The following is a 26,183-nucleotide window of genomic DNA, read 5'->3' as shown; positions in this document are numbered from 1 at the left end:
TACAAGAAAGTCAAATCATGCTTAAAAAGAAAAAAAAAAAATGAATAAAACTATGAGCAATGTTTCATAAATTACAGTAATAATTCTTACTTTTTTATGAAAGTTGATAGCTGTTTTTAAACAATAATTGTTACTACTTAATAATAACCTAGTTATTTTAGAAAGCAAGTTTACTTCCCTAACTGAGCCTAAGTTGGTCACCTGTATCCTGTGTTTTGTGATGGAGGAGCAAAGCAGTTGCAGCAACAACAGCAACAATAGTGGCCAGGTAATATGAGTGGGATACTTAAACCATGACCAGTAGTTTGATTTAGTATGGCCACAGCATTAAATTAGTTTTAATGTACTGAAGAAGGGGAAGGTAGATACTGATTATATATGTATTTGGTAGCTGCTGGAATGGAGTGAAGTGTGGCTACAAGCTTGGTAAGAAGCAGCACATCATAGGCAAGAAACTCAGTCACAGTTGAATAGAATCAGCGTTCAAGCAAAGACTCGTGCACTGTTACAGATTTATTACATGTCTTGGTATTGGCACTTGATCTTGTTTTCAGTACATTCAAGGCAACAGGTGTATCACAGTCAACCTCAGTATGAGCATTATCATTTAACAGGGTGATGTCAGTGATCATCTAAGAAACACAGGACTAAAAGAAAATCTGGATGTCTACAGTGTTTACATGAACCCCAGCACTGGTAATGAATACTGTATAAGTTGATTGTTGTTGCTGTTGTTGATTCAGTTGGTTGTGTAGTGTACTGCAGCCTAAACAAAACATAAATAGTACTTCAGTTTATTAACCAGTCTCTGACCATGGATTCTTATTCACCTAGTTGACTCCTTTGGGCCTTACTTAATATGATATACTGATTGTAGTAGTAGTGGTAGCAGTAATAGTAGTTGTCATAGTTGCAACCCTAGATTATTCAGGACATCAACCCAGTGGACTGCAGGAGAGCATCCACCTACGCCAGGCGTTCCCACGTATTTCTTGTTGAGGTTATGTTGAAGGATGTCTGTGTTGTGAGGGTTGGAAATGAGGTAGGATATGTTAGGACGGTGAGATGACATTTGGTAAACTGATATGATGCAGTAAAAAGTAACCCAAGCTAAACTATAAATCGGCCTCACAAAACATGCTGCATATAAACCCACCATATTTAATCATCATTTCAAAGTCTGTGATGTGTTCTGGCAAAAATAAGTTCAGGGTGATAGTGATACGTTCATCTTTTAGAACTTTTGCAGTAATTTGATGTTTTCAGCCTCTGAACCTTGTCCTGTTTGCATATATATGATAATACAACAATCTAACCAGTTTTATTTTATAACCTTATGGTCTGACTGAACATAGTTTTGCCAGTCCTATATTATACCTGAGATTGAAATAGCAGTTATTCATCAAATCACTGCAAGACAGCTTATAGATGGAAACAGCTCAGGATTAAAAAGACTGTAGTACAGTAAAAGTCCTCTCATTCAGTATCTGGTGTTACGGTACTTCGGTCTTTCGATGATTTTCATAAATACATTAGTCTAATTACGAAAGTTTTCTGTTCTTCCGGCACACATGCTGAGCCAATCGGCACCTGCGACAGGGTCGCCGGATCACCGCTGGTATTCGTGCACCCATAGTTGCCAATTTGGCGCTGTTGGCACTAGATCTAGCATTATTCATAATAATTCAGTGCTTTTCATAATGATTTAGGACCAGTAAATATTAATTTTCTTCTATATCTAGCACGTTTTGAAGTCCAATTTAGCGCAAAAGTCTGAACAGTTCACTTATAGCTTAACAAATTTTAAAGTTGAGCTTAGTGCTTCTGAAGATTTCTGTTCGCCAACACTGCATGCGCCGTCAGCTGTCATGACTCGTGAATGTTTGGCTTTGTGCGGGGGACCTTTCAAAAGTTTGGAAACTTTTGCTGTGCTATTTTACAGTGTGCACATGTAAATACACCTAAGTTGAGGTAAGTTCATGTGTATTATATCATTAAATACATTAGGGTGACACCATGATTGCTGGGAACTTTTTGGCAGGTTTTCCCGGTCATTTGGCAGTTTCTGCTCTTTTGGCACCTGCTTGGTCCCGAAGATGCCAAATGAGAGGACTTGTACTGTAGTGTCTCAGTTTTGAGATCATAAAGAGCAATTCACAACGCCTTAGTGTTAAGTGATGCGTGTTGGGTTTTGGGGTGTACAGTAGAAGACAAAAGATTGCTTGATTATTCATCTCTTCTGCCTCTCACTTTCGTCTGATGGTTATTATTCCTAAGCTGAGAAATGTTTGGCGTGTTCCCTGGCCATATGTAATTTTTTTTTATATAATTCATCGGGAAGGAATATGATGGATATGTTCCAAATGTGAAGTAGACACAGTAGAATAAAGTAGTAGGCAAAGTACTGACAGCTTGGTCAGTGGGCATATCCAGTGGCTGAAGAGTTATCATGCAAGTATTTAAGTTGATCTCTGTTGCTGAGTGATCACCATCCTTTCCTATTTATATCTACCCATAACCAGAAACCTTAATCCAGGATGCTTTGTATGTATGGGGAAGAATGTTGGTACTTGAAGTACTTTAGAGGTGATAAATCCTTCAATATATGGGGTTGCAATGGCATTTTTCCCTTGCAGGGTGGTGTGACAGCAGGGCCTCCTCACATGCCAACATGGGAGGAGCTGCAGGCGAGAGTGTCTATGCCTCTGGTGCGGCCCATGTGGGTGGTGCGTCCCCCACCACCACCCCCGGATGAGGATGAGGAGGAGGAGGAGGAGGAGGAGGAGAGTGGAAGTGATGGTGAGAGCCGCCCAGCTGCCCGGGAGCCACTGCCGCCGACCATGAACCGGTCAGTTATGCTGCCGGTGTTCCGTCACCTAAGTGTTGGGGACCTTGGTGTGGTTATGAGAGTGTGCCGGACATGGGCGCAGTGGGCCATATCGCCCTCTCTCTGGACCTCTATCAACCTGGCCCACGACACCATAGGACGCTATCACCTTCAAGGAATCGTGCGCCGTCAGCCAGCCAGCTTAGACCTGAGCTGGGCTGAGGTGACTCCCGACCAGCTGGCCTGGCTCCTGGCCCGCCTGCCACAGTTGCGTCAGCTGCGGTTGGTGGGTCAGTCATGGCCTCTGCTGGCCTGCCTGTCCTCACCCTACTGCCCCACCCTCACCCTGCTGGACATATCCCACTGTGAAGGTGTGACTGACAACACGCTGACTGTCCTGCTGGCTGCCCCCCGTACCCACCGGCCTGGCCACCGCGACACCACCACCCGACTACGACACCTGACGCGGCTGCACCTGGCTGGCACGCAGGTCGGGGACGAGGGAGTTCGAGCCATAGTTCGCTGCCTTCCGTTTCTGACCACCCTTGACCTCAGTGAGTGCCAGAGAGTAACAGAGGCTGGTGTGGCTCTTCTGGCCCACCCATCCAGTGTGGTCAGTCACTCGTTGGCCTCACTTGACCTACGAGGGTGTCACCGCCTAGCCCCAACCTGTCTTCCAGCTCTGACCTGTCTCCCCTTTCTCACCAGACTTGCCATTCATCCCTGTAACCGCATCCCCCTGGCGGCCATCAGAGTTTGGGGTGTGACTCATGGCTACACTATGGGTCCAGAAGACATTCTCACTCGTGCTCCACCCCCTCCACCGGACCCGTCTGCTCCAAACCCTTCAGATTCAGAGGCTTCAGCATCTCCTGTCCCCTCTCCTGCATCCTCCCCTGTCCCTGCATCTTCATCCGCCCCTGACACCGCATGTGCTTCTGCTTCCTCATCAACCCCTGCATCCTTCTTAGCCCCTGCCAGGGATCCATCAAAGACTCAACTGGGGAATGATGTAGAACAAGGCAGTGAAGGGAAGGCAGAGAAACAGAATGGTATAAAGATTATGATCAAGAAGGAAGCAGTACCAGAATCCAGTGGGAATGTGGTTAAAGAAGCTGAACAAAATACTGAGAAAATATCATCAACCCAAAGTGATGCCCATGACATGCAAGAAAAGATAGGGACAGTGAAAAAAGAAGTAAAAGTAGAGGTAAAGGAAAATGAAAGCAAGCTTATCAAAAGTAAACTTCAGGATAATGATTCACCAGACAATTCCCCTCAGAAGCAAAACTCAGGACCACAAAAGCAGAGTTCAAGTCCAGGTATTAGGGTATCCATGAGGAGGAAGGGCCGCCCAGTTAACACAGATGGAGAACCAGGGACCAGAGGCAAACAGGGCAACAGGAAAGTGATGGAAAATGCCAGCAAAATTGGTGCAGCTACAGGTATCAAGAAATTGCCAGCATCATCCATGGAACAGTCTGACAGAAAACTTCCTCAGTCTCCAGAAACTGTTAAGAAAAGCACCGCAGCAACAGAAGTAGTTAATATGCTGCCAGTACCTACAGATAGTAAGAAATTTGCACCATCAACTCCAGATCAGACAGGTAAGTGGGTGATGCCAGTGGAAGTTGTTAAGAAAGAAATAATGTCATCCACAGAACAAGAAAGCAAAAAGCACTCACTCACTGACAAGAGGAGTAGTACAGTGGATGTAGAACAAGCTAGCAAGAAGCCACAGCCAGCTGATACTGATAAGAAAACCACAGTTAGAGCAGAATTGTCGAGTCAAACCCTCTCTACATCTGATATGAAAAAGACGCCAATTGTAGGACAGACAGACAAACCAGCCACCAGCTCTGAGTCCAGCAAGAAAACCTCATGTGGAGATCAGACAGGCAAGAAAGCATACCCTACAGAGAGAGGAAAGAAAGAAACGATACCAGGAACATCTGAAAAAACAAAAGATCAGCCTTCATTATCATGCCTCTCACAGAAGCCATCCAGAGTCAGCCCAGGGGTTGAAGAGACTGGGAAGAAAGGATCGTCTCCTCAGGCTCCATCCCCCAGTCAGACATCATGGAAGAAGAACATAGTTTCACAGCAGATGTCCAGGAAGAATGTTGCAACAACACCAGAATCACTGAGAGTAACCATAACCGCATCATCAACAAAAACCACTGCAACAAAATCTGTAATAGGAGCAAAATCATCACCCGAAACCGATCTAATAAAAGCCACACCACCACCACCAGAACCGAATATCAAGAAGACTGTGAATCCTGCACAGACAACCAAGAAATTCTCCTCACCTGCACACCAAGAGAAACAAAAGGGTGCAACAGCACCTGGCTTCAAAAATTTTTCCACCCCATCACAAGACAATGGGAGTGTGAAGACCAAGGAGCAAGAACAAGTGTTTAAAAAGACTGAATCATCATCTAGTCATCTGGGAGACAAGAAGTCTCAATCTCTTGAAAAAACTGAGGACAAAAAATCTTCAGTCTTTCAGTGCAAAGAGACAGAGCTGAAGGTAGTGGTAGAGAAAGACGATAGCTTCAAGGATGCAGGAACAAAGAAAGATGGAGGGATAAATGTAGGTACAGTGAAAGAAGTAGGAGGGAAGGAACCTCTACAGAACACTGTGCCAAAACAAGCTGACCAAAAGGATTCGGGAACAAAGGAAACTGCCAAGCAAAGTTCTGATAACAAGGATAGTCAGAAGGATGCAATAGACAAGAAGCCAGAACAGAAGGCTGTAGGAAGAAAAGAACTTGATACTGGAGCAAGAGGAACAAAAGCTAAAGAACATACCAATAAAGATACAGACCTTAAAAGCTCAGGAAATGTAAGTAAGAACACAAACCAGAAGGATGGCAAAACAAATGAGCCAAGTCAGAAAGCTGTGAAACCTAAGCAGGATGTACGTGGCAAAGAAATGGTAAGAAGGGATTCTGGCAGTGGTGAGATGTGCAAGAGAGATTCAGGAACAAAAGATGGCACTCAGAAGGATGCAGGAAGGAAGGATAGTAGTCAGAAAGACCTGGGAAGTAAAGAGGGAGTACAGAGAGATATCAAATCCAAGGCTGAATGCCGAACAGAGGTGGGAAATAAGGATAGTATCCAGAAGGACAAGAACTCCCCATCAGATATATCAAAAGAATCTGAATCCTCTCAAATCAAAGCACCACTAAACATCACCAGTACTTCAACAAAGCTTCCAGTCACTTGTAAGGAAAGTACTAATGAACAAAAATCGATAAAAAATGTCCTATCACAGCAGCAGCAGCAACAATCAACATCTTCAGCAGCAGGACAAGCCAACGGTAAGAAAGCCTTTGTAGTATCTTCCTCTACAAACTCATCAAAGGGCTCAGATTCTACACATGATGATCAAAATGCAAAGTGCAAGGAGGTGGATGGAGAGACATCAGATTATACTGGGAAGAGAAAGACAGGAGATAAGAAAGCAGTGGGCCAGCAGCAGTCAGACAGCCAAACAGTCAGTCAGAGGAATGTGATAATAACATCAGTAGAGGTTCACAGGGCAGACAATTATGAGAATAAGGCAGAAAAAGAAACAGGAACCAGAAGGCCAGAGAGGAGACAGAGTGTGAGAAGATCCAGGGATGATCAGGATCTGAAAGCTGATGAAAAGCGGGAGAAAGCCGATCGCCCTGGGACAGAGTCTCCAAAAGATAAACGAAAGGACTCGAAGACAAGGGAGGAGGAAATGAATAAGATCACTGTTGAGGAGACTTGTGAGAATGACTCAAAGCAACAGAATACGAAGAAAGCTGAAGAAAAAGAGAAAAAGCAGAATACAGGACACAAGCGAACCAGTGACAAATCCCAAGAAACCTTCCCAAGAATAAAACAGGAGAAAGATATTGTTACGAGATCCACCAAGCGGTTGAAAACAGAAAAGGGGAGTGAAGACAAACAAAGTGATCAGACCAAAGATGATGATGGGATACTGAAACCTAGTGAACTTTGTGCTGATTCACGAGCCATCTCAAGAAGAGGCAGAGAATCAAGGGATGATAAAGATAATCCAACAACAGATGATTCACAGAAAAGAGATGTCGGTAAAATATCACGGCATGGGGGAAGAAGAGAAAAGGACAAAGGTGGAGAAAAGAGGGAAGAAGAGCTGAGAACAAGCAAGAGAAGTCGACCAGAGTCCGAGGAATACATGTCAAAACTACGCCGAAAATCCACAGATGGGGAACTCGGTGGGGCAGATTCTAATTCATCATCTTCCTCCTCTTCCTTCTCCTCTTTCTTAAATTCCTCTTCCTCTGCGACTGAATCTCCAAAGAAGGAGGAATCAGCAGATGAGAAGATAAAGTCACGGAGAAGATCAGCAAGAGATGACGAGAGCTGGAAAACTCATGTAGAGAAACGGCAGAAGGACGAATCCAGAGATGAAAAGAAAGGCAGCAGCTCTGGTGAATCAGGTGAACAAAAACCAGGCAAACATTCAAGTGATGCTGGAGACACCAAGCATGGCAAGAGGAAGACTGAGGAGGGAGATGAAGGTAGTGGAAGTAAGAAAAGCAAGGATGGAAGCAGCAGTGAAGAAGGTGCAAAGACGCCAAAGAAGGGAGATGGAACAAGAGAGAGATCAGGGAGCAGAGAAAGGCCAGAACGTGCACACAGGTCCCCTCGTAGGTTATCCATGTGTCAGTAGGGTGCTGGTGTAAAGTAAATGAGTGTTGGTGCTGGAGAGGGACCCGTTAATGTGGTGGCACTGATAATACCAGGTGATTCCACAGACTGATTAGTGTATACAGATGTCCCATAACTCCTTCCTTGTTCCTCCAGAGGAAGATGATGAGCTGCAGATGGGCAGCAACTGCTAACTACTATAGAGATGCCAGATGTGTTTTATTATCATCTGTTACTTCAGAAACTTGCATCTAAATTTGGGAGTACAGCACATCCTGTAAATTTGAGGGTTTCATAAATGTCATCTGAATCTGAGAGCTTCAAATACATCAAAATTTGAGTACTTCAGAAACTTAATCTAAATTCGAGGGCTTCAGAAACTTCATCTAACTTTGAGGGCTTCAGAATCTGTCTAAATTTGGGGGCTTCAGAACTTTCATCAAAATTTCTGGCCTCATCTTTCCCATTGCAATTTGGATTTTAAGCATACAGTCATTACTCCCTTTTTTCCCCCCACACTAAACTGAGTACAATTTTCCTCAATCCCAGTAGTTGTAATTAGCTTGAATGAGTGTTTATAAGATTGTTTTAGTCTTTGTGAATGTGTAAATTATGAACTCTTGATTTTACTGTATAGTTCCATGTTTACTAACTGTACTAAAGTAATTTGTATGGTGTATAAATGAGAGTACAGTATATGAGTGATGCTGGTGTGGTTGGAGGAAAGGCAGCTTGTTGACAGAGGTGTAGAGTTCCATGTTTACTAATTGTACTAAGTAATTTTTATGGTATATAAATTAGAGTACAGTTTATGATCTGTATTTGAATGATGGTGCAGTTGGAGGGAGGGCAGCCTGCAGGTAGAGGGCAGGGTGACATGGAGGCAATTAGTTCATGGCCACCATTAAGAGTCTGGTTGTAGACATATAGGTAGGTAGATTTTTGCTAGTTTTATAGATGGAACTTGAGCTTTGAACTAATAGGTATTACAGTACTGGACTAATGTTTATATTTATTTTATTGGTAGGTGGGGGTGCTCACCATCCACTCACTTGATGTAGTGCTGCTCTCAGATGACTACCCTTTCCTCTCCTCCTTCCTTCCTTCTGTCTTCTACTGTCTTTCTTTCCTTCATTCTTTCCTCCTCCTAATGCTTACATGTGACCACACTCCCCTCTTCTTTTTTTCCTTCATTCTTTCCTCTTCCTTCTGCTTATGGGTGACTCTACACTGAGTGACAAGCCAAATGGTTTCCCGTACACCAGGAAAACATTTACTACGCTGGGTGGTAACTGTATAACCAAATTATGGCACCTGGTGGTTTAGTGGGTAATTAAAGCGCGCCAATCGGATTTAGCCTGTACAGGTTTATATCGAAGGAATGGTTGGGGTTTATTGCTCACGTAATGCCTCTCAGGGATGAGTGAGGCTGGTCACTTTCATCTTAAATGTCAGGGCCAGCTTGCCTAGCCCCAGGCTGCTACGCTTCTCATGGGGAAACACAGGATTAGATGATGGTGATGATGATTTATTGTTTTACTCTCAGTTTTAATCAGTTTAGCTTAGTGTTTTCTGTAAAGTTTATTTTTTGGTGCCTTAGACAACTGTATTCAGCTTAGGAGAGACTGTTCAAACTAGATAGGTTATATACAGCCTATGTTAACTCCTGCAGTGTGAGAGATCTTCCCTAAGCTGTTTAAAATCATCAGGAAATGCCAAAAGTAAAGTAGAATGTAATTTTTTTTTTTTTAAGGTAATGAGATTGAGTTGTTTTATGTACACCCCCCAGAAAATTATTTGGGATCCTCATCCATCCATCCATCCATTGCCAGACGCCATGTATCCCAAATGGGGTGGCCAAGGGCTTAGAGTTAATTGTTTTACAGGGAGGGGCACTAATCCTCCACCAACCCCACTTGACACGTAGGGATGCCAACAGCATCTGGTGTTCCCAGGCGGTCACCCATCCAAGTACTAACCAGACCCAACGTTGCTTATGGTTTGATAAAATACAATGCATGGACTACGGATTCCAAAGTACCAACACTGCCAGATGAATATGGTTTCACTTCTGTGACTCATTTCAAAGCTCATCACCCCCAGGGATGCTGAATAAATTTTTAGTGAGTGTATGGAAAAAAACAGGTGTTATTGCAAGGCTCACGAGATGGTTTTTGTGCTATATGCTGCTTCTATAGTCTCTGTCCAACTGTTACAAATGTTTCATGAACAGAGGACACCTGTAATCTGGTGTATGGATTTTTTTTTTATTTTGCTTGTTTTTTTCTTCCACTGTTCATCTGAAAAAAAATAAAATAAAATAAATAATAATAATAATAATAGTAATAATCTTCATCAAAGTACTTTCCTCTTTATGAGACAGTTGTCTGGTGTATGCAGGGAGATCAAGGGTGGGCCTCCATGCTGTGCATTAACGTAGTGCACTAGCCTCATTGCCCTCATGTGGTTTGTAGATGCAAGGTGGGTTAGTGAGTTAACCCATTCAACTTTTGGATGTCTTTTTCACTTTATTCTTGCCATATCCTGATGATTTTGTTCAGCTAAGGGTAGACTTTTTGAACTGGCGGATTAGATACATCCCAATTATGGCACTTCCGTATGACAGACCTTTCTGATGTTGAATAAAATCATCTGGGAACAGAAAGAGTAAACTAGAAAAAGACGTTACCTAGATTCAGAGGGTTAAGGCGCTCCAACTGGATGTAACCCTTAAGGATTTAATTTCAAGGGGTGGCTGAGGTTTGTTGCCTACATGATGCCACAAAGGGGCAAGCAGCTGGTCACTCTTATCTTAAATATCTGGACCGAGTAGCCCAGCCCTAGGCCTCTACGCTTATTTTAGGGATTGGATGATAGATGTAATTTTATATTGACTCTGACATTTTTAATATGCATGGTATGCAGTATTGATATTTTAATAATTATTGTTTGAATATTTATATTAGTTTAATGAATGTTTATATGTGTTAATATGAACCCTGTTGAAGTATTCTGGATCATACACACAAGATTTCCCATACAGCCAGGGACAAAAGTTTGCCTTCTGTTCCACTGCATCTACTTCATACTTCGTGATGCATCATACCAGAGAGAATCATCTGTGGACAGAGAAGCATATCAAGCTTCTCTCAGATAAGGAACTTTTTTTTTTTTTGGGGGGGGGGGGGATTTTATCATATTCATCAGTTAATCAGGTTCACAGATCAGTGCACTAACAGGTCTTGATCATTTCTTCCCCTGCCCACCATGATAAACTTCAGATTAAAAGAAAGGCCTATTACTATAGTTTAGCTACATGGTAATTGATGATTTTTCTACTTTTTTTGGGTGGCTTGTATTGTTATCTGTTTAATACAGTAGATTCATAAGTGGGTGCATTATTGTCAATATACTTTTGTCTGAAGGACCTGGGCTACACTCAAATTGAATACTAAGCTGTGGTTGCATAAGATTTCAATTAATGTTCTTTGTGGTAGGTGAGAGTGCTCACCATCCTTTCACTCGATGTAGTGCGCTCCTGGGTGCCTGCCCTTTCCTCTCTTTCTTCCTTCTTTCCTCTCTTTCTTCCTTCTTTCCTCTCTTCCTTCCTTTTTTCCTCTTGTCCTTCTTTTCTTCATTCTTTCCTTCCTTCCTCTTGTCCTTTTTTCCCTTCATTCATTCCTCTTCCTTCTGTCTATGGGTGACTCAACACTGAGTGACATGGCAAATGGTTCCCTGTACACCAGGAAACCATTTACTATGCTGGGTGGTAACCATATAACCAAATTATACCACCTGGTGGTTTAGTGGGCAATTAGGACACTCCAATTGGATAGAGCCAGTGTAGGTTTATATCCAAGGGGTGGTTGGGGTTTATTGCTCATGTAATGCCACTCAGGGATGAGGGAGGCTGGTCATTGTCATCTTAAATGTCAGGACCAACTTGCCTAGCCCTGGGCTTGTATGCTTCTCATGGGGCAACATTGGATGAGGTGATGAATGAATGTTAATTATTGAGGTATGAAAGTGTCTCCGTGTCAAATCCAGCCTCCAGTCTAACTATATCTGACCATCATCTGCGCTGGAAGGGGTTAGGGATGTCTGTCAGGTGAAAACAAGGTGATTGTAATAGGTTTTCATCACCACTTATCCTACCCAACAGGCTAAACTTCAGGGGGTCATATTTTTAAAGAATCCTAACCAGTGTACAGGATAAACAAGTCTCCATAAGAGCCAACATTAATATTTCTGATTCTTCTGTTTTTGTTTTTTTGCTGTAATATTTGTTTTAGTTTTGTTGCAAAATGTGTAGTAATTGTATAAGTGAAACAAGCAGTTTTATACAATACTTAAGTTTTTAATAGTTTATGCATGTGGCCCCTGATTAAAAGGAAACATCCATGCCAAACCCAGCTTTGAAGAAGAGGGTTTGAAGTTTGAGGGAAGCTGTGTGGTTAAAAAAAAAAAAAAAAAAAAAAATCTTCTTACAGTAAATTAACTTTATCTAGGACATCATAATCTATGTTGGAAGTGCACCAAAAACAGTAAGTAGTGAAAAAAGAAAACAAAAAAGAGGGAAATCTGCAAACTTGTTCCTTTTCCAAGGTTCAAATACTTTTACCTTAATTTGTGTTTCTTCCTCCCCCCCTTCCCCTTTCCTGTCATAACGATGGTGGTGTTTTTCTTAGGGTTTGTCTTTTACATGAACTGTACCTGTTGCACAAGGAACATTGTGCTTCAGGATCAGTGTACAGTACAACTCACATTTTTTAAATTGTCTGTTTTCCATGTATTGATATAGTGCTGTTTCTTAGTTATAAACTGTCTGCTGTTATGCGGTGTAAATACTGTCTGTGCAATTTTTTGGTTAGGTTATACATCATACAGTATTTCCTGTTTATCTGTATCAATAAATGTAACATAAATCAGGAATATTGTGTGTATATCACGTTTCTATAATGATTCCTTAAGTAAATCAACAGACAGCATTTTCATATTTGTTGTCAGTGCAGTGCTGTGAGGCAATTATGGTGTTATAAATTAATGGTGAATGAGTGGCTGTGTGATGTATTGCATTGGGTATGCTGTTGGTTACAGGTAGTTATTCCTGTGCCATATTCTTCCTTTTTTCCTGACTTTCTTTATTGTACCTCACCTCACCTGCAGATGGGAAAAAGAGGCAGGATGATGATGATGATGATCATGATCGTATTATTATTATTATTTTGTAGTTTTTGTTGCCATAAACTCTAGCTCACACAGTCGTGAACCAGAACTGGCAAGAGTTGCTGGGCAGATGCTCTGGCCAGAGGATATACCCTATAAATGTTTAGTTTATATACCCCTGTTTGCCTGAGTCTAAGTCCTGAACAACATTTCCCATTCTCGTCATTACATAAGGCTTTGTAATAATACCACAAAGTGAACTGTAACTTTATTTTAAAACTTGGTCCAGTTCATTAGCTTACATACCTACATTCACATTTGTAATGATGGCAGGCATTAATGATTACCAAGTCGTAACTGTACATATTACAGTACTGTCAAACTGCAACGAGGTGCAGTAATTTATTTATTTAATATTTGTGCAACTTGACTTGCCAAAATAACCATTACCAGTAAAGTATTTAAATTTTTGCAGAGTGGGAAACTGATTGCGTTTTCCCAGTTTCACCAGTATATCATCATCACAGTGAGTGCATTAAGATTCCTCATCTTAAAAATTTATGACACAAATAAAGTTTCAGTATACAAAAACTACCACAAAATGGTTCTCAGGCTTCGTACTTTACATTTGTACCCTCAGTCAAAAGGTATCATCAAGCATGTGGTCAACGGATTCACAGTGAATGTTGTTGCTGTTCACATTTTTTCCTAAAGCAGTTATTTCTCCATGGACAAAGTATGTCATAAGTTTTACACTGTTCCTTCTTCATGCAGTATTGACAAAACAGCAGACATAAATTATCAAGAGTCATTGGAGATTATTTTCATTCTGCTGTTTCAAAATTTAAAGAAGGAAAGTTTCAGATACTGGTACCTTTTTGATTGACTGTACAAATTTTACTGTGGCAGCCATGAATGCAGGGAGGGGGGGGACTATATAATTATACTGCTTAGTTCCTCAAGCTGTACCTGCCAACACCACAACACTCGACAATGACACAAATTAATACCATATAACTTATTTGTACTTGACCACCCACCTCCCACTGCGTATAAGCTGTATGATCCCATTATATACACCCCCTGCATTATGCCTCAATAGGCCTATAAAACATACCAGTTGTCTATTAATTTCTAAGCTCACCTGTTGCAATGTAGCCAAACCTCACGCAAAGCAGTTACATAATAAAACACCTTTCACCTACACTCAGAATTACTGACTAACATCTAATACTGTACTGCAGTGAATAATTTCAAGATTGTAACAGTTGAAATATTGGGTACTCATAAGCTCGTACTCTACTTGAAAAATATATTGTGGTCATCAAATAATGTACTAAACAAACAGTATTCTCTCAGACAGTTTGTTGTTATTGATGTTGCAACCCCTGACTCATATGGATGTGAACCCAATGGGTTGTAGGAAACCAGCCACCTCAGCCAGGCACTTTTAATGTTAATTAATCCTCCACTGGAAAGGGTGGTCCTTGAGTTGTCCGAGACACCAATTAGCCACTGAAACTGAGGAAGTCTCTTGTACTGGTGCTATCCATCCATCCATCCATTATCCGATCTTGTGTTGTCCCATGAGGACCATAGGAGCCTGGGGCTAAGCATGTTGGTCTTCACGTTTAAGATGAGTGACCAGACTCACTCATTCCTGAATGGCATTACATGAGCAATAAACCCCAACCATCCCTTAGATATAAACCTGCACTGACTCAATCCAATTGGAGCACCTTAATGACCCACTAAACCACCAAGCGCCATAATTTGGTTAAATGGTTACCACTCAGCGTAGTAAATAGTTTCCTGGTGTAAAGGAAACCATTTGGATTGTTACTCTGTGCAGAGTCACCCACAGGCAGAAGGAAGAGGAAAGACAGAAGAGGGAGTGTAAAGCCACCCATAGGCAGAAGGAAGAAGAATGAATGAAGGAAAGAAAGACAGAAGAGGATGGAAGAAAGAGAGGAAAGGACAGACATCCAAAGCAGCACTATATCAAGTGAGTAGTGAGCACCCCCACTTCTGATTTTATTCAGCATTAGTCTGATTCTTGAAACTGGAGGGCTTGGATACGGCATTAATTAACCCCTTCAATAACGAGGCCTTTCCCAAGTTGAATAAAACTGCCTGGTACCAACTATAAGAGACATCACCCAGATTCAAAGAGCAAAAGTTGTAAGCAGTAGAGGTTAATGACTGCTGTCTCATGTATTTAACTCCTTAAAGCATGTCTTTCAGCCTCTTCTTATTCTTTGTTTCTCCCATTTACTTGGGGGTCTGCCACTCTTTTGTGTTATCTCCAACAGTCTCTATCCAGAGCATTTTGTTCATTCAGTTCTTTATGTCTGTATCAGTTCATCCTAGATCCGCTGCAGGATCAGACCTTCTTCCTAAAGGCCGTGATGGCAAGAATTAACCATTTCCTCCGATTAGCAGGCATGAATGGGGAATGGGTGTCTGTAGGAAGACTGATGCATGTCCAAGGTGAAGTGTCATAATGGGCCTAATGGCAATGTTTGTGTGTGTTCCAGACTGTATATGGCATTGGTAAAACAGACAGGGAGCAAAACATTCACAAGTATATGAAAGGGTATTCTACCAACATCCACGTCAACGGTCTGCCATGACTCAGGTTTCAACTCTAGAAGTGTAACACAGACATCATGAGACAACACTACACACTAAGCCATTGTGGCTCCTCACTCAGGCTAAGTACCCTAACATCTATCTCCACTCCATCTCTCCCCTACTCAAGATTTTCTTCTCGCAAGTTCTCCCCATGAAGTTTTGACTGGGTCATCTTTTTTTCTTGACCATGTAGCCATACCATATTAGTCTTGCTTCTCTGATCATCTCTATTATACATCCCACTCCCACTCTTCTCACCTCTAAATTTCTTAACCTTTTCCTAGAGACTGTCAAATAATTCTGTTCAACTTAGGTGTCTCACATTCAGTACTTGAGATGCTAGGAAACTAACTCCGTCAACCCTCTGCTTATGAGCCATCCCTTTTTTTTTTTTTTTTTATAATTCTTATAATTTTGTGCTTAAATGGTGCTTCTCATATTCATGGGACTAAAATTCAGTAAGGTACTAAAGATCCAATGATAAGTAAACATAAACCAGAAATATATTACACTGCAGACACTGAATACCACTGAATATTAACCATGCAGTATTTATACTCTCCTGGAAATTTTACATGGTCTGATATTGGCCAAAACACAATGAAAGAAAATGTCCCTAGGCTGAAGTAATTAACAAGGAATCTTCAACGGCTGTTTCCGTCTGTTCATCCACCAGTTTCTCTGCTTTCTCCTGGAAGGTGCTTGCATTCCAAATGCTTGTCCACACCTATGCAGCATCCAGCTCAGTAGTATGTACGGGAGTAGTTTGGCTGGGTGCTGTATGACTGTGGGAGGGAGAGAGAGAGAGAGAGAGACGGTATGATTTAGGGCAATAACGTAAGTGGCACTGGAGGCTTTGTAGTATCTCTTCCTTAGCAATTTCTCTGGACATTAGATTTTTAACATTCCCTTTCATGCTTTTTATATCGTTTTAACCCAAGTTGACTCCAGCTGTTTTTATGGGGGAATGTGTGTTGGAACTCAGTTTACACCAAACACACCTACACTTCAAAGCCTCGCACTGGGGAGACTCCTACGGCTGGTCACTGTGCACTCTGTTGGTTAATATCAACGGAGTTTACACTTTACCAATCTTGTATGCTACTTGCATTATTTTAATAGCAACTCAGTTTCCAAAGGATATTAAGGTGTAATTTGCAGAATAAATCACTAAGGAAGAATTGCTATGAAAATCTCCCAGGCCACTCCAGAGACAAGTAGATGACCCCCTGATGCCACAGTTCAAATGGAAGAATTATAAGCAGACAGGGAATGTTGCTGTGTGAGAGTGATGGCTTTGGCCTAATGTGGTTGCTGTTTAGGTCTCCCAGGGTCCATCCTGGGCTGAAATTTATTGTCTATCTATAATATACCTCCTTACCTACCTATCTGCCCATCTACTTATCTCCCTATATCTGCTTACCAGTACCTACCTGTTATCTGTATCAACAATATCTGCCTGTGTATGTCTGTCTGTTTGTCTGCTGGAAGGCTTAATCCTGGAACAGTTGGATTTAAACAATTGCTTTCATGTCACCTTGTCCTCTGCCATCAGGCTGCCATCCCTCCACCCCACCACCCTCATTCATATACCTCTCCACCCTATTACTTCACTTCATTCTCAGTCTTCTCTGCCACTCTCCCTTTCCACCTCACTCTCCAACACTCTATTTACCCTAACTTGGTGAAGATTTTGCACTATGGTATGCAGTATAATTCTTTCAATGTGGGTTCTGTTTTTCAATGTGTGTTCTGTCTCTCATTCTCCACAACTTAACAACATTCACTATGCAATATAATTCTTTCAGTGTGTGTTCTCTTAAGCTTCTGTGGGTCAGCATTTTAGGCCATGCAAGTTAGCCACTTCACTATACTCTTTTCACCTTAACTTGGCCAAAATTTTTGTCCCTTTGCAGCTCTTTTTATGTAAGTCAGTGAAAGAAAAAGACAATCCAAGAGTGCTGCATCCTTTCCCATGGCACTTCTTTGTGACTAGCATTATACTCATGTTAATACAATACAATACAGCTTTCAAGATAAGAATACAGTTTTAAGCCATGTTCGAGTAAAAAGAGTATACACAATTTTTTATTTCTTTTTTGCTACTGATAGACAATATTATTCAGTACAACATTTTTTAACATTGGTATAGCACACTCATTTAACTGGCAGGTGTATCAGAAATTTTATTATACGGTACAAACAGTAATTTGTGGATTTTAAACCATGCTAATGTATCCAATTATATCCACTATTTTCAGCCTAACAAACAATATTCAGCAGTCGATATTTATTCAAACAATCATTCGTTTTAATTGGTTGGTTTTAAAATGCAGTAATGAGGAAGTTTAGGAAAACTTTATGTTAGTTTTCTAATATTGTGAGGTTGTTTCAAGGTTTATTACTTCATTAAGTTGCACATTAACAACACAGGTCTATATTCAATACTTGACTAGTAATATAAATCTTGTTTTTTTGTTTTTTTTAACGCGATGTATCCCCGAAGGGCTAAGGCGTTGCCTCTGGGTGGAGGATTTTTGGATTGGAGTGTGTAGCATTTTATGACCGGATGCCCTTCTTGATGTCTACCAATGACCCTTGGGTAGATTCGATCCTCCGACCCTTCGGTCAGAGCGGAGCGTTCTAACACACTGAGCCACGGCTTGCGTGGAAATGCAAATTCTTGTGAAAATTTTACTTGTACTAAAACACAATTTGGCACAAGTAAACGACTGCAAGGAAATGCAAATTCTTGTGAAAATTTTACTTGCACTAAAACACAATCTGGCACAAGTGAATGAGGACTCCACGTCGTGTTCCATACCAAGTTAGCAAGTATTTTCCAACATTTACATTTTTCACCCAATTAGTCAAAGTTCAGGCTGAGACTACTACTCATACATATCTCCTACACACAGCTCATCCTCTTAAGGGCTATGTCTCCTTTGTTTTCCCTGCAACCCGCCACATGAAAGGACCCTGTTTTGATAAAGGGGAGATGCTGCTTGCTTGTGAGTGATGGGTCTGCTTGGCCACACAGACTGCGGTAGAGTGACAACAACAACAGCACCCTTCATTCTTTTGCCACAATAATGTCACTCTGTAGTTTGTTCATTCTACAACCCGATAATTCGTTTTGCTGGGACACTGCTCGAGAGTCAAGTTCAGTACACAAAGCATAATTCATTAATCAAGGTTTTTATTAGCACAGCTTCTCAGGAATAAAATGAATTACAAACTATAATATTGTATTGTGTAATATCAGGAGCCGATTAATTATTAGCAGACAGACTGGGACATAAGTCTGCTCTACTATTTCACTGCATCAAGTTCACAGTTAAAGCACATCCTTTGCTTTCCTCCCTAACACATCATATCAAAGAGAATCATCAGAGAAATATAAAAAGCCTCTCTCAGATTTGGAATATTAACCACCAGACAAAAGTGAATCATCATCATTATCATCATCTAATCAGTTGAAATATTAGGCCAACTTTTGTTCCTGACTGTACAACAGTACAATATTACCTGTGCTACAATTAGAAGTATGTATTAATCAAGCATTTCAGTACACCTCTAAAGCAGTAACTTACAGTTCAGTGCTTATCTAAATCATTAAGTTTCTGAAGCACGCAATATGGCCGAGATATGCATGCAGTCATAATTACAAGATGAGAAGGAGGGATGGAGTGGAGAGGTATAGGAGAGATAGGGGTGTCAGCTGGAGGGAGGGCAACAAAATGGCATGGGACAGGGTGACATGGAGGTGACTTGTTTGTGGCCACCCCTTATGGGATTAAGGAATTTAGCAGTTGATAGATAGATAACATGTACTGAAGCTTCTATACTCATGCAGGAAATATGGAACAGAATTGTTTAATCACTAATCACTTCAAGGCATCTACCAACAAAAACTACTGTTAGCTTGTTTTAGTCTGACAGAACTGGTTTACTCTCACAATTTAAAGAGTTGCATAAGGTATGAATGAGTCTCCTTGGTTACTAGCCAAATCAACCCTCCACACTGACTGTACCTGGGTAACAACTATGCTGAATGGCACCAGGGATCTTTGTCAGGTTAAAACAAACACACTATACAAGCATCCAGAGATGGCTTCGGCATCAGCGTCGGCAACAAGAAAAATAAACTGTGGCGTGCATGGCTGTTGGGGCATGAGAGAAGCCCTGCCCTCAGGACAAGCAACCCAAAACATAAGGAGAAGAAGGCAGTACTCCAAACCAAAAGAAACAAAACAAACACAAGAAAATAGCAGCCTAGTCATAAAAGAAAAAGGCAAATATAACAAAAAAAAAAGGCAGCTCAACCCTACAGGGAAAAAGTAAAAAACAAACAAACAAACACGAGAAGAAAAAGACAGTCCAAGATATCAAGTTTTTAAAAATGCAAACACAAGAAAAAAATGGCAGTCCAACCCTAAAGAAAAAAGAAAAGGAAAGAAAAAATGCAAACAGAAGGAAAAAAAAACACATAGATGACACTAACCCTGGGCTTGGCGTCTGGCTTACTCACGTGGCTGGCTGAACTGGCGGGGGTGTGTGGGGGCGGCTGGCCGGAGGGTGGCGGGGCGGTGCGCACAGGGAAGCCCGAGGTTATGCTACCGCCCTTGCCACCCTGACCACAGAAATAGAGCAGGTGTGGAAGGAAAGAGAAAACAGAATGAGGACAGAAAGGGGATCGCTGGAATATCCACTGAATGTAGAGTTTCATTCAAAAGTCAGGTTACATTAGGAAATACATGTACTGTATCATTGTGGCAATGCCAAGGAATGTGTTCTGTCACTGGGAGGAACATCTGCACAAGTACACTGCTGTTGGCAGCAGCTATAATGAACATCTGCTGTAAGTATTCCCCTGTACATACATCCATCCATCATCCAATCCTACGTTGCCCCATGAGAAGCATAGAAGCCCGGGGCTAGGCAATTTAGTCCTGACATTTAAGATGAGAGTAACCCATACATACATGAAAATGATGCCACATTTCCTCTTCAGGAATCCCCACACTGGGGTTGGCCATGGCACAGTTGATGCTTTCCGTGGACTGGAAGTTAAACCAAGTGTCAAAACCAGCTAATTACTTTCTAACAGTGCTGGAGGCTGTTGGGAAGAAATTTGAGATGTGTAAAGTTCTGTAACAACGTGAGAGTATCAGCCTGGACTCGGATTTTACGTACAGACACTAAGACAAATTACTGAGTGACTATATTTGCAGCTGAATGTTTCCTGTCTAAGAGTGATGACTGCATAGCTAGATATCAAGCTTGTAGTCACATTTCACTCTCAAGGCAGTACCTCCCAGGGTTGATGGTAGCTATCCATCTACTACCTAAAGTATTCCCTCCTATATAATGGCATAATACAGTATTTCCTTGTCTAACCTGAATCTGAATCACCCTTACATAAGAAAATGTCTAGTACAAGGCATCATTGAAAAAAGGTCATTAAAATAACCACTGAGAATATGTAAAAATTCTCTACAAGGTATGGATGAAAAGACCGAAAGTTAAGGATAGAATCACGTAAAAATGACAAGGGTTACAAATAAATGTCGGCCGGTCCTCACTGTAAGCAAGGGATGGGGTCTAATACATCACAGACTTTTACGTACAGTTGCTACTAATAATGACAGGAAGCTGACACATCAACTTCATAGGTACGAAAATGCTTTACCTCTTCAATCCAATGATGTTTGCGCATTTATTCTTGCTAACACCGGAAGTTATTAATTCAACTTAGGAAGGATCTGCTGAAAGGGTTGATTATGGTGATATCTAACCCCTCAAAAAAAAAAGGTCTATCCTAAGATGTTAAAAAAAAAAAAAAATGCAGATAGCTAAATAGCCTACACAACAGAAAACACATCATTGGACTTAACTGATCAACATACTGAGGATTAATAGCACAAATATCTTTAAAAAAAAAATACTTATAATGAGGACAACCTGTAGAACATTTAGAAATGCAAGAACACTAGTAAAAAAAAGAAAAAAAGAATGTACCCCTGGATGAGGCTGCTGAACAGGAAGGACACCAGGATGGAGAGCGAGATGGCTGCGAACCCCAGCCTGGAAATACTTCTCCTGTGCTCCCTCGCCTGCTGGGTGAAAGCTGCTGCCCACTGCCTTGGTCTTGTGGTGCTCCAGGGGTGGGTGCAGTGCCGATACATGTGTGGCTGCAGACATACATAAAAGCCTTAAAGTAACATACAGTACAGGTCTATTAGTTATCGATAGCCTGATGCCTTAATCCCAGAAGAGGTGATGGCAAATGACAGTGCTGATAGATGTGTGGCAGCAAAAAAATTACACCCATCTTAAAGCACGGGTCATCATCATCATCATCATCATTCAGATCTCTTTTTTTCCCATCTTAGGAAGGGGTGGGGTAGGGTTGAGAGAGCATGAAAAAACTGAAAGAGAAACTAATCTAAAGTCTCCTCAGTGAAATGGGCCACACTCCCATTCACTTAACATTCCAAAAACTTTATCCATTTTCTTAGTTGCTGTCCTCTGATTTAACACAAGATTAACCCTTTTAGCCCAAGTACCAAATATCATTTAAATTTTACTCTTGCAACTGTCAGTCGATTTTATTCGACTTCAAGAGAGCCTGCTAGCAGTGAAAGGGTACATGAAACTTATAAACAGCTCCTACAGTTCTAAATGTCTCTCCTAGTCAGGAAATGGTATGACTATTATGAAAAAAAAAATGATTTAATGTGATAAAGATATAAAGTGCGTACCTCTACTGCTCTGCAGATACACAGGCTGGTGGTGTTTATCATCACGCGTGGGTGGCTGTGGAGGCTGTGTGGGTGCGGGTGGGTTGGTGTGGGTGGGTGCAGCTGGTGGGAGATAGGCCACACCCTGGGAGCTGGCCTGGTATTGTGTGGAGCTGCCATGGGCCTGGGAGGACCCGTGGTAGTAAGAGGGAGTCTGACCTGTCACGTATACTCCACCACCACTACCGCCTTCTGTGGGTAACGTGTAACACAAATGTTAGGCAAGTAATATTTATCAGTCTATCTATCTATCTATCTACTGTATCTATCCATCAAACATGCCTGACCTTTATGTATCACCCCTGCCAACACTCTGTAATGTGGGTTGTGGACACACACACCAAAATTATAAACCAACAAACTGGCAGGGTTACTTGTGGTAGGTACGGTGACGGGGACGGTGGGTGGAGGGTGGCTGGGTAGATTCTTGAAGTTGTAGGGTATCTGTTGGTAGCCGGGCTGGGGAGGCGGGGACGGAGTGCGAGGCCTCTTGAGCGAACCCTATCACCGGGAAGATACAAAACAATTACATTACCATCATCATCATCATCAACCAGACCTCCTATCCCACCCTAGAGCAGGGTGAGGAAGGGAACAATTACTCGTCTGTATTTCTATATCCATCTACTGCTAGCTGCCTTAATCCCATAAGGGATGACCACAAGCAAATCATTTCACACTGCCCTATCCTCCGCAATTTCTTTATTTTTTAATGCAAGAAAGAAGGAATCAATGGCCGGGAGTCCACAAATTGCTTGCCCTCCCTCCAAATAACACCCCAATGTTATATATCTCTCCACTCCATCCCTCCATCTCAGCCTTAGTCTCCCCCTCCTCCTTTCCCCCTACACCTCACTCACATACATACACTCTTATAGTCAGTCTCTCATTCTCCAACCTCGCCACATGGCCATACCATCTCAACACATTTAACACTTTCAATCACTTTAACCAATCACTCAATAAATCAAATGATGCCATGCTTCCTCTTATGGAATCCCCCTCCTGAGGTTGGCCAGCTGTTTTCTGTGGAATGGAACCAAGTGCCAAAACCAACTCATTACCTCCCAAGAATTGCTGGAAACCACTATCAGAAGAGAAATAGGCAATGTGTAATAAATCTGTAACAAAAACACAAGACCTGTAGTTGGCAAGCATAACATTACGGTACCTGTGCTTTATGTACTTACAGAAGGCATAAGAGCTTGTGGCTGGGCAGCAGTGGGCACCTTGTAACCATGGATGGGCAGAGAACCACGGCCAGGCACCAGGTTCGAAGGAAACAACATTTGTGGGTGGCCTCCAAGTGGGATGGTGCCATGAGGGTATGAATGGGCGATCATCTCACTTCGGAAAGGAAAATGGGACACACCGGTAACTCTTTCATTCAGAAGATGTCTCTTGAGTTTATTCTTACTATCTACATATGATTTCATTTAGGGCAAACTATTCTCTGCCTGTTCCCTTCTGTCTCCATCTTAGTTTTCTCCACCTGTTTCCTTCCTTCTTCACCCATCCAGAGTGGAGACCTTCACACAGTGGTGTTGTTATAGCTTGGTGGCTCTACTGCTTACTAAGTTGTTCCTCAACTCCACCCCAACCCCCAATGTCACCCAAGAGTAACACGTCATCCAATATCACCTCAGCAACACAGACATCCAATCTCACCTCAACAGCAACATAGTCATCCAGTCTCACCTGAAAAACAACACAACCATCCACCTTACCTTTCCCTTAGGCTGCACAAGTGTCCCTCAGCTCTCTCCCCATCCCCCCAAAAGGAGAGTGGTGGAATACAGGAGGAGGGCAACCTCAGCCTTCAGTCCACCAGGGTTATGTTCTGATGAGCCTTGGACCTCAGCAACAAGTCATTCACCCTCACCTCTCCTTCAGGTAGTTCTGCTGCTGCTGTGCTCGTTTCCTGGTGGCGTCCTCATTCAACACCACCTTTAGTTCCTGGAAGAGCTGGTGCTTCTGGCTTTTCAGGTCGCTCAGCTCCTGCTCCATCTGGGACAGCTTCTCCCGGGTCTCCTCCAGGGTCATGGCGTGCTGCTTCTTGCGGTTCTCTCGCTCCTTGCGCAGACGTTCCTCTTCTGCATCTGCCTCTTGCTCTGGGGATTGATACATGCTATGAAGGAGGGAAGCTATCATTGTTATCATTTTCATTATCATTATTATCATCACCACAAAATTATCACTGTCATTATCATTATCATTATCATCATCATTAACATCAATATCCAAGTGGGGTCCAACCACATCAGTGCACAAGCATGCTGGTCCTTTCACATCTACAGTACAGCATTCAATTTCAAACAGTTAATTTGAGGCCCATCTCACCCCATGTGAAATGCAGACTATACTGTATTACTGTACTGTTTATACAATGGAGGATGGTGCACTGCTGGAGGAGGGAGACTTCATCCTGCAGTCCACTGGGTTCACAGTTCAGATGAAATTAGGGATACTACTGCTACTACTACTACTACTACTACCAGTGCTACTACTACTACACTATACTACACTCAGTGTATTCCAGCACGAACCTTCCTTCTTGCGTTTGCGGTCGCGTATGATGTGTGCTTTGAGTGACTCCCACATGGCCCGGCTCATCTTGGCGCGCTCCACCATCACCACTGGCGGGTAGCGCCGGTCACTGCCCTCACCACCACGCCCACGCTTCTCGGCCTCTGCAAACTTCACCATTGTACTCTTGAATGCTCTGCAAAAATTATTACAGGAAGTCCATATTGGTGTGGATGTGACTGAATGTGTTATGAGAAATACTTTGAGATGGTATGGCCATGTGGAGAGAATGGAATATGAGAGACTGACTTGATGACTGTATGTGTGTGAACTGTAGGGGGTGAGGAGGAGGGGGAGACCAAGGATGAGATATATGAGAGAGGGGGTGAGGGTTGGAGGGAGGGTAGCCAAATGACAGAGGACAAAATGATTAGGCAATTTGTTTGTGGCCACCCCTTACAGGATTACGGCATCTGGTAAAAGATATACAAACAGACAAAAGTCTATGTTCTAAGCTACCCTGTTTATATTTTGTGCTTTCATATACATTTTTTTCTGCATTAGTACCATACTGTTTAACTATACCCTGCAATGTTTTAGTTCATAAGATCTACGACTCACATGACTAAACTAGACTCACTGGTATATAATACAGAAGCCATAACTACAATGAAAGCATTTTGAAATGCACTGCACTCATATTTCACCAATTGCTGATACGTATGGCACTCCTATGTTATACGTATGGCAACCCTATGTTATAAATAACAAATGCTTCAGAATACCTGAACTGCACTTGTGACTTATGATAAATATTATCAAACTTTTCCCCCATATACTGTCTGACAGTCTGAGGAATCCAAGAAAAAATGATTCACTGTTTGTGTGAAAGGACAGACTGGTTTTTCAACAAATTAACTGTAGTGCGTGGTATGACTGTATATTTTTCACTGAGAATACTTAGAAAGCTGTAAAAAAAAAAAAATTAAATAACTACTGAAAGCTTATCAGAATGCAGTTCCGCACCCTTATTAACTACTGTAACTGTACCTTTTGAGGTAATATTTGAACCCTTAGATGACAAGCACCCATTCGTGGGCTAAATATACCATTAATCATCTGGCATTAGTGGATGTAAAATGCGGTTTGTATCACCATAGTAGAGACTAAATTTCAGACAGTCGCTTGGGTGAATGGACCTAATACTCAAGGGCCAAGCCTTTTAAGCATTAAAAACCTAAAAATTAAGAACAAATACCAGCTGCAACGATAAAAACGCTAAAACATACTCAAATCAAGGTACTGAAAGCACTGCAAAGGCTAACCAAGCCATCTTGACAGGCACCAGCGACAGGCTAATATTCCAGTTACAGTTATACGGTAACCACTGTTGAGTTGTCATTGCTTTGTGTTAACCAAAAAGTAAATACCAGAGCCAAGAAGACTAAGAAATGCGATATAAAGGCTGATTATCCACGAATGTCTTCCCACGTCCAAACAAACACATTACAAATATACATTCTTATTCTCTTTACTGTTAGAGTTTTGACTTAACC

General features: G+C 41.8%; 2 protein-coding genes across 2 annotated transcripts in view; one reads left to right on the top strand and one right to left on the bottom strand.

The window, feature by feature from the left end:
• Nucleotides 1-7,761, top strand: part of LOC145402883 (uncharacterized) — a 33,051-nt gene extending 25,290 nt beyond the window's left edge. The window contains exon 16 of the mRNA XM_080274812.1: nucleotides 2,637-7,761. Coding sequence (XP_080130938.1) covers nucleotides 2,637-7,520 — 4,884 coding nt within the window. The 3' untranslated portion in view covers nucleotides 7,521-7,761. The remainder of the gene's footprint in view (nucleotides 1-2,636) is intronic.
• Nucleotides 7,762-15,975: 8,214 nt separating this feature from the next.
• LOC145409782 (uncharacterized) lies at nucleotides 15,976-25,758 on the bottom strand. Its single transcript, XM_080280121.1, has 9 exons — nucleotides 25,678-25,758; nucleotides 24,648-24,823; nucleotides 23,984-24,212; nucleotides 23,292-23,448; nucleotides 22,476-22,602; nucleotides 22,063-22,293; nucleotides 21,320-21,492; nucleotides 19,803-19,931; nucleotides 15,976-16,083 (listed from the first exon to the last, which is right to left on the bottom strand). Exons 2-9 carry the CDS (start codon nucleotides 24,805-24,807, stop codon nucleotides 16,042-16,044), a joined length of 1,248 nt encoding a protein of 415 aa, XP_080136247.1. The 5' UTR covers nucleotides 24,808-24,823; nucleotides 25,678-25,758; the 3' UTR covers nucleotides 15,976-16,041.
• Nucleotides 25,759-26,183: the final 425 nt, after the last annotated feature.

The sequence above is a fragment of the Coenobita brevimanus genome, chromosome 1, assembly GCF_032717465.1.
Source record: "Coenobita brevimanus isolate Jiangsu-jjx chromosome 1, ASM3271746v2, whole genome shotgun sequence".
NCBI classification, from domain to species: domain Eukaryota; kingdom Metazoa; phylum Arthropoda; class Malacostraca; order Decapoda; family Coenobitidae; genus Coenobita; species Coenobita brevimanus.
This window is presented reverse-complemented; position numbering and strand designations above follow the sequence as displayed.

What these genes read in the sequence shown, in the direction of transcription:
- LOC145409782 (XM_080280121.1), bottom strand. Translation starts at nt 24,807, where the DNA reads ATGGTGAAGTTTGCAGAGGCCGAGAAGCGTGGGCGTGGTGGTGAGGGC. An exon ending in CAGAACTACCTGAAGGAGAG is followed by an intron (nt 23,449 to 23,983) that starts GTGAGGGTGAAT and finishes TCCTTTCCGAAG; the next exon opens with TGAGATGATCGCCCATTCAT. An exon ending in CACAAGCTCTTATGCCTTCT is followed by an intron (nt 22,603 to 23,291) that starts GTAAGTACATAA and finishes TCCCGGTGATAG; the next exon opens with GGTTCGCTCAAGAGGCCTCG.